A 9,163-nucleotide genomic window follows, 5' to 3' on the forward strand; every position below is an offset into this window, starting at 1 on the left:
ATGGGAAGAAGTGCTGAGCTGCAGTAACTGGCAGTGTGGTTCAAGTATGGGATTTATAACATTTTCTTAAGGTCTTCATAAAAAGTACAAAAGATGAGAATTGGTTCACCTGGGCTCCTACATGACAAAACACTTGTTATTCAATTTAAGGTTGAGTGTAAATTTTAAAAAACTAAAAAGGGCCACTGTGTGGCTATTGACAGGATTGTACATCAACTGGGGCTATTTATGTTCAGTTCATGTGGAGAATTTTCCCTTCTTTCTAAAAAAGATGACAGCCATTCTGAAAGAAGAAATGAAGTAAACTGCATATAATACTGGTAACGAGTCTGACGAGTTCAGAGAGAGCAGATAGTCACACTGGAGTCAAAGTCAAACCCAAACCCAGGACAGAGTGGTTCAGTAAAGTCGGTGTTGAACCTCTGCAGGAGGGTCATTGTGTCTGAGATGCTATAAAATGACAGAGAGCCAGCAGAACAGTCCAAAAACACACCTATTCTGTGGCTACAGGGGGCACTGATTTCAATCTCCTCGTTATTGTGCCGTGCACAGTAACTGGAGTCAGAGCAGAACAAAACCCAGGACTTGTCATTGCTTCCAAGAGAAATCCCATCTCCCCCTCCTTTCCTACCAATTCCTTTATACGTCACTCCAATCTTAGCTGCATTTCCACTCCACTCGAGCTCCCAGTAACAGCGAGTCCCACTCAGAGCCTCTCTGCACAGAACCTGAAGCCAAGTGTCAAATCTGTCAGGATGATCAGGGTATGAGGCCTCTTCCTTCTCACTCGTCACCTTCTTGTCTTCTTCTGACAAATGGAGACAATTGTGTACTGTGTTTGAGTCCAAGCTGAGTGGGCAGAAGTCTGAAAGGAAAGAAAAGAAAAGGAGTGAGGAAATCTGCTGACACTGTGATGATGCCTGAGACTTGAACGGACACCTTCATGAACCTCCTAGTGCCAATGACTGCTGTGATGTCACCAACTTAATTTGAAATCCTGTGCAGCACCTCAGTCTTTACAGCCCAATGTCAGGTGGTCAGTCCTTCTGTCCTATGAGGTCACTTTGGGGAACAGAAGGAATGGAATTTGGTGACTGTAAGCTGAGTGAAAAACTGTCATGGGGAAAGAGTAAAAAAAAACAAAAACAGTGAGTAGGAGATAAAAAGAAGAAAATGGTGATCAGAAGAGGTTCATAGGAGGAGGAGGAGTGAAGGAGAAGAAAGAATAAAGAGAAGTGGGAGAGTTGGAGGAGACATGAGGCCAAAGAGGAAAAGAAAATGGAATTGGTGTATGAGACCAAAAAATACAAAGGATAGAAATAGCAAGAAATAAAATGATAAAAACAACTCAGGATAATGACAGATAACTATGGAGAAAGAGAGGAAAAGGAGAACGAGGACGAGAATTAATAAAGTAGTAAGAAGGAAGAACCAGGCAATGAGATATGTGAAGTATGACGGAGAAGGAAAAGGCAATGACAAGAATATGGAAAAAGATAGAATATGAAAGAATTAAGGGGAGGAAGAATGGAAGAAATGACATGAAGTAGAGAACAACAAACAGTATAATCTCTTTAAAACATCAGAAAACATTTGATGAGAACAGGCCAATCAGGACAACAAAGCTCACCAGTCCTATTCACTTAATTCCTCCAAAATGTCATCACGTTGAGCTATGAAGGTTTCTAAAGTCCTACTATCTACCTCTCTACTCAGTAACCAATTCCGTGTGTCTATAATTCTGTTTGTGGAAAACTTCCTAATGTTTGTATGAAATTTACCCTTAACAAGTTTCCAACTGTATCCCAATTTTCTTCTTGAACTCATTGTAACGAAACAGGCCTGGCCCACTGATCAATTCTTTTCATAATCTGTAAAACCTTTTATCTCCTTTTTGCTTAAACTGAAAATTCTCCGCTGTTTTAGTATTTCTTCATAACTCATCCTCTGTAGCCCTGGACTCAGCCTAGTTGCTCTTCTCTGGACATTTTCTAGTGCTGCTATGCCTTTTTTTGTAGTCTGGAGACCAAAACTGCACACAGTACTCCAGATGAGGCCTCACCGGTGTGTTATAAAGCTTGAGCAGAACCTCCTGTGACTTGTACTCCACACATCAAAGTGCTATATAACCTGACATTCTGTTAGCCTTATTAATGGCTTCTGAACACTGTCTGGAAGTTGACAGGAATAAGTTCACCATGACTAATAAATCCTTCTCAGACCTCCCATTGTGTATTCAAACAATGATTTTACTTCCTATGTGTAATACTTTACATCTACTTTCTGCCACAATCTGCCCAAGCCAGTATGCTGTCCATGTCCCTCTGTAATGATTCAATGGATTCCAGATTGTCTGCCAATCCAACTATTTTGGTATAATCTGCAGATTTAACAAGCTTGTTTATATTCCAATCCAAATCATTAATAAATATTATTAATTGCAGCAGCCCCAGCACTGACCCCTTCTGGACACCACTCTTGACATCACCCAGTTCTGATAGGGTTCCTCATACCCTCTCCTTGTTGTGTTTTAGCTAATTCTGCCCTGAACTCCCACTTCTTTTAGTTTGATGCCCAACCTCTCATGTTTGACCTTATCAAATTCTTTCTGAAAGTCGAGATAAATAATATCATATGTTCTACTCTGATCATATTCTTTTGTTGCTTCCTCATAGAATTCCTGCATGCTGGTAAAAGATGACTTTCCTCATCCGAGTCCATGCAGACTGTACAGTAAAACTCCTGTTCTTGCCATGTGTTGCTCCATCTTTTCCTTAATAATTCCATTCCTTAATTTCTATGTGATACAAGTTAAGCTAACTGGCCCATAGTTGCTTGAATATTCTTCAGTCCTTAAGAATTTCCCCAGTGTGAAGTGACTTTCTAAAAACATGCGTCAAGTGTTTATATATGTACTCACTAACCTCCTTAAGAACTCGAGGGTAAATATCATCTGCTCCTGGGTCTCATATATAAACAAGTCGTACACAAAAAAATATTGCGTACACCCGTTCCCACACTCACATCGAGATGTATAAAAACTAAACTTGGCATAAAGCTACAGTAGGCACATTTTAATAGCAGCCTCACACAATGCATATGCACATTTCTGCTTGGTTTTGTAAATGGGTGGCACCCAGTGTCAAAGCAGTGCTACTGTTTCTGTGTGGTTTCAATTTCTTCACACCAATAATGCAGGCATTATCAAATACAATGAAATTAATTGTATATCATTTACAAATTTAAGGTACTTGATTGTAAACATTCGGTTACAATATAATGGTGCATGGAACATTTATAACTATTTCAACTACCATGGCTGCTTTAGCATTATTAGAAGACATTGAACATAGAAAAATTATAAGAGAGCAAATATTTACAGATGATGACGTTTGGCTTTGAAGTCAATTTAAATTTCCAAGAGCTTTCCTTTTGGTGTTGTGTGCTGTTAGAATACTACAGTAGGATGTATGGTTGATATTTTTATGATGAAATGTATTACTGTAGAGTATGTATATTTTACACTTTACAGATAAATTGTTAACTTAATTTAGATAATGTACATTATTTGCATTTGATATGATTGAATGGAACTACCTTTTTACTATACTGGAGAAATTTGGGAGTGGCCCGAACATTTGTGCATGGATCAAAGTACTGTATACCAATCCAGAAGCTTCAGTTTGTATTAACAACATTAATTCAGACTACTTTAAACTAGAACATGGTAAGAGACAAGGATTCCCCTTGTCACCACTGCTTTTTGCAATTGCCATTGAGCCACTGGCTGTTCACTGTCATAATACTATTGAAATAAAGGGGATTATCAGAGAAGGACTTGAGCAGAAAATGTCTTTATATGCAGATGATATGTTGCTGTATATATCAGACCCACAAAATACTGTGTCTGCAGTCCTAACAACACTTACAGAATTTCAAAAGATTTCTGGTCTCAGAATTAATTTGACTAAAAACTCTCAAGCGAACAATGTCAGATTGGACGCCTTCCCTTTTATCATCTCAGATCAGTTTAAATACCAAGGGGTAAACATCACAAGTAAACACAAAGCTCTTTATCAACAAAATTTTGCCGTCTGTATGGAAAAAATTAAGCAAGACTTGCAACCCTTCATCTCACTTTAGCTGGAAGAATTAACATTATTAAGATGAATATCCTTCCTAAGCTTCTCTTTTTATTTCAAAACATCCCAATATACAGCAATACATCATTTTTTTAAGAAATTAGATTCAACCATAACCTCGTTTATTTGGAATTCAAAACATTCACATATCCAAAGAGCGACCCTAGAAACACCTAAAGCGGAAGGCGGCATGGCTCTACCAAAGTTTCAGTTTTATTACTGGGCAGCAAATATACAAACTATAAAAACCTGGACACTGACACAAATAGATGAACAGACACAGGATTGGACCACAAGAGAAATATAATCCTGCAGTACTTCATTATATTCATTACTTTGCACCCCAATAAATGCAAGTTATCGCCAATATACTAACAACCCAATTGTGCTTCACTCACTCAGAATATGGAACCAATGTAGGAAGCTTTTTAAGATAAAGAAGCTTTTATCTGTGGCATATCTGCACGAGAACCACTTTTTTCCACCCTCTCAAATGTATGCAGTCTTTAATGTCTGGAAAACATTTAGGATTAAATCACTTACAGATCTGTACATAAGCAACATATTTGCATCCTACGAACAATTACATTCAAAATTTAACTTTCCAGCAACACATTTCTTTCACTACATTCAAATCAGAAACTTGATTAAATAGAACCTGCCCAATTTTACTCACCTTCCACCTAACTCCATGCCAAAAAAATATTGCTCAGTCTTGAGGACTCAGACAGCATTTCTGTAATATATAAAACTATTTTAAAGTCCCTCCCTTTCAAAGATCCCAGAGAACAGGATCTCTCACTCAATATTTTCAGAAAAGGAGTGGAAAGTAGCAATACAGAGAATTCACTCGAGCTCCATATTTGCAAAGCATACAATTATTCAACTCAAAATTATAAATCGAGCACATTTATCTCACTTAAAATTGTCCAAAATGTTTCCAGGGCCAACCTGTGAACGTTGCAATCAAGTTGTAGCCTCACTAGGCCACATGTTCTGGACCTGCACCAATTTAACATCATTCTGGACCAAAATCTTTAAATGCCTTTCAGACAGCCTTGGTCTCACAATCCCTCCTAATCCACTAACAGCTGTGCTTGCTGGGCTCACAGAGAGGCTTAAAGTGGAGAAAGACAAACAAACTGTAATCGCCTTTACTACACTATCGGCACGTAGACTTATCTTGCTTAACTGGAAGAATCCTGACTCTCCTCTTTTAAGTCAGTGGGTAACTGATGTTTTATATTATTTGAAACTGGAAAAAATCGAATTCTCACTTAGAGGATCTGTGCAGAACTTTTTCAAAACCTGGCAGAATTTAAAGTATTGTGGAAGCAGATTCTTTCCCTTTTTTCATTTTTTTTCCATTTATCATTATTCATTTATTAATTCATCTCTTTACTTATTTTTACTAGCTTTAAGTTTTACTCTGCTGGCTTAGCTCTCTTTCTCAGGGGTGGGTGTTGATTTGTTTTTTGATCTTATGTTTGTAGAAATTGATTTATTTGTATGGAATGTTGAGTGATTTTAATAAAATCAATAAAATAAAACAAAAATTAAATAATGTATACTGTTGATAATTAAACATGTGAGGGCACAGTAGCCCAGAGAAAGCATTGCTGCCTCGCAGTAAGGGGGTCATATCTCTAGTTCCCTGCCTGGAATTTAAACGCTTTCCTGGTGGGTTTTCTTAGCGTGCTTTGGTTTCCTTCAAAAGGAATGCAGATTAGGGGATTTGGTGATGCTAAAATGATATTACTAGTGTATGCTGTGATGAGCTGGCGCCTTGTCTAGGGATTGTTCCTTCCTAACACTCAGTGTTGTTGAGACTGGTGTAACCATGGATGGATGGATGAAATAATTTAAAATATATAACAAAATTTTTCAATGTTCCTTAAAAGTTTTGAAGAATCGGCATTCTAATCTTTCAGCTGGTTTTTCATTTATTACAGACACTTACAGAGTGGTGATTGGTTATGGTTACTTTAATGACAAAATAAACTTTGAGATTAAACTGGAAATTTTGAGATTTAAGATCTGCGTTACATGTAAAACATTTTAAACCTGTACCACTGCTCCTCAACCATCTCCACACTTAAAAGCTTATCCCAGTCTATTCTCCTCAGACTTTGCTGCATCGGCTCAAAATCTGCCCTATTAAAGTTGAACCTAACAGTTTTAGTCTTTGCATCCGCACTCTTAAAAAAAAACATTTAGAATTCTACTATATTATGGTCTCTTGACCGTAGTGGTTTAATTACTTGTACACCCCAAATTCTATCCTGGATATTACAAAATACTGAATCTCGAAAGGCTTCCCCAGTATGGGTGCTTTAACCTATTGTGTTAAAACTCACTGATTATGTCTATGAACTCCTGCTCTTGTGCTTTGCTATTTGCCAGGATAGCCCATTTAAACTTGTGTGTAGTTAAAGACCCCCATGACTATAATATCCCCCTGTAAACTTGCATTTTTAATATTACTAAAAATATGTGCATTGAAATTGCTGTCTGCATTGGGCGGACTATAACATACTCCTAAGATAAGCCCTCTCTCCATAATGCTTTTGAGATTAATCCAGATGTCCTCACTAAGATGTAGCTCATCCTCCAACTAAAGATAACTTGATTTTAAATTCAGGTTTGACATAAACAGCAACCCCCCAAATCAAACTCCCCAACTCACTTGTTTTATTTTAAATACTCTAAGCATTCAAGCAAGTGATATTTAGGGTTTGGGCATTTTACATTTGACTTTTATATAAATTACAAACTGATTAAACTTATTTTCCTATATATAAACTAGCCATCCCCCACAGCTTCGCTCTCAGAGTAGTGAAACAGGACAGTGAGGAGAGCCCCGTCCATCTCTACTCCTGACGTCACTCTTCCCGCTCCCCTCCTTTTCAACATGCTGAACGCCATACTCTGACATTGCTCCTTCTGTTTAGACATTTAGGAATTCTTCTCTGGCCAAGGTACTGTCACAGAAGCTTGTGTCGGATATTATGACTGTTATCATTCTATGAATACATTGACTTGATCTAGACACCGTTTTATTTATGCCACTGTTCTCCTATCTCTACTGGACTGTCTCCTGTTGTGCATTTTGAGAACTGGCAGTGAATTTCATTAAAGTGTCAAATACCAGAATCCTCTAGCAATATGCAAAATGCCCTGTTCAGCATTCACTCTCTAAATAGCAAATCAGCCTTTATTGTAAACTTCATTGTAGGGCATAAAATTGATGTCTTGTTATTAACAAAAAAATGTTAATTTCCTCCCTGTTCTTAAAAATCATTAAAAAACCGGCCTGATTATGCGGCGTATGGTACTCCGCGGGTTCGCTAGTTTAAGAAATTTGACAAATGAGAGCAGACCATTCAGCCAATCAAGACTGTTTGTTTAGCTAATAGCCAAATTGTCCCAGTATCTCTTTCAGATTCTTCTTAAAGGTTGTCAAGGTTTCTACTTCAACTTCACGTCTCGGTAGTTTGCTTTAGAGTTACACAACTTTTTGTGTAAAGAAGTACTTCTTGGCTTCAGTTTTAAATGCACTCCAACTTCAATTTCAAATGATGTCCTTGAGCATGTGATTCAACCTTTAGTTGAAAGAATGTTCTTCGATCCACTTTATCAGTGCCTTCGAGGATGTTAAATACCTGGATCAGGTCCCTACGCTGTCTCTTCAGCTCAGTCTAAACAGGTTTAAGTCACTGAGTCTGTCACAATATGACATGTCCTTAAGCCCTGGGATGCACCTGGTTGCCCTCCTCTGCACATCTTCAAGTGCTGCTATGTCTTACTTGTGCTGTGGTGACCAAAACTGCATACAATACTCCAGATGCAGTCTTACTAATGCATTACATAGTTTGAACATAACATCTCTTGATATAAATTCAATATTTGCAATGATATAACCAAACATTTGATTTGCCTTTTTAATTGCTTCTGTGCATTGCTTAATCAATTAAAATGTTGTGTTAACATTAACCCTTAAGACCTTGTCAGAGGTTGTTTCCTGTAGCCCAGTGTTTCTCAACTTGTATTTATTTTTGATGTTCCTTTTGTCCACGTGTAGCACTTTGCACTTTTCTACATTAAACTCCATTTTCCAGGTGCCAGTTCTGAAGCTTGTCCAGGTCATTTTGAATTCTCTTGCTGCCTTCTCAGTGTTTGCCATCACTCCAATTTTAGTGTCATCAGCGAATTTCACAAGTTTACTAACTATATAATATAAATATAGATCAGAAAAAGTAATGAGATTCCAAGGAAATACCCCTCTGGGGTTCAACTGATGACCTCACTCCATTTTGCTCTTACCTGTACCCTTTGTCTCTGGCCAGTTAACCAACTTGAGATCCATGTTTGTACGTTGCCTCTGATGCTTACAGCTTCTAGTTTCAGAATTGTTCTTTGCTGTGGGGCAACTGAGTCAAAGGCTTCTTGAAAGTCCACATAAATCGTGTTGCATGTTTTGTTTTTGTCAATTATTCTGGTTGCTTCTTCAAAAAAATCTAAAAGATTTATTTGGCAGTACCTTCCTCTCATACACCCATGCTGGCTGCTATTTAGAATATTATTTTAGGTAATTTTATAATTAATTTCTTATTATTGTTTCTATAATTTTTCAATGCACAGAAGTAAGACTTATTGGTCTGTAATTACTAGGATGCATTTTGTCTCCCCTTTTGAAGACTGGAATCACATTTGGAACTTTTCAGTCCTTACAATGAAGCTGTAACATGCTGATTTAGCTGTGCTTTTCCAAGACCTTAAATGTGACTTTACTAAATACTAAAGCATTATCCAGCACAGCAAGATTTTGTATATTAACAATCTTATCAGTCATAGGAAAATACACTTTCGTACATTAAGTGACATGTGACTCAGCTCTGATGGTGTTGCAGTGTTAAGTGAAGCAGCTCCTCCAGTTTAGTGAGTATTTACTCGAGCCAGTTAAACTGTTAAGATGCTGGTTTTGATCATTTCACACCTTTCGAGTATCTTACTGTGGTTAT

The 9,163-nt window shown here is 37.5% G+C and overlaps 1 protein-coding gene across 1 annotated transcript; it reads right to left on the reverse strand.

Moving 5' to 3' along the window:
* Positions 1-338: 338 nt before the first annotated feature.
* LOC120534696 (stonustoxin subunit beta-like) lies at positions 339-8,508 on the reverse strand. The gene is made up of 2 exons (XM_039762284.1): positions 8,466-8,508; positions 339-865 (listed from the first exon to the last, which is right to left on the reverse strand). Exons 1-2 carry the CDS (start codon positions 8,506-8,508, stop codon positions 339-341), a joined length of 570 nt encoding a protein of 189 aa, XP_039618218.1.
* Between the last annotated feature and the right edge of the window lie 655 nt (positions 8,509-9,163).

Source organism: Polypterus senegalus, chromosome 8 (assembly GCF_016835505.1).
Source record: "Polypterus senegalus isolate Bchr_013 chromosome 8, ASM1683550v1, whole genome shotgun sequence".
NCBI lineage: Eukaryota > Metazoa > Chordata > Cladistia > Polypteriformes > Polypteridae > Polypterus > Polypterus senegalus.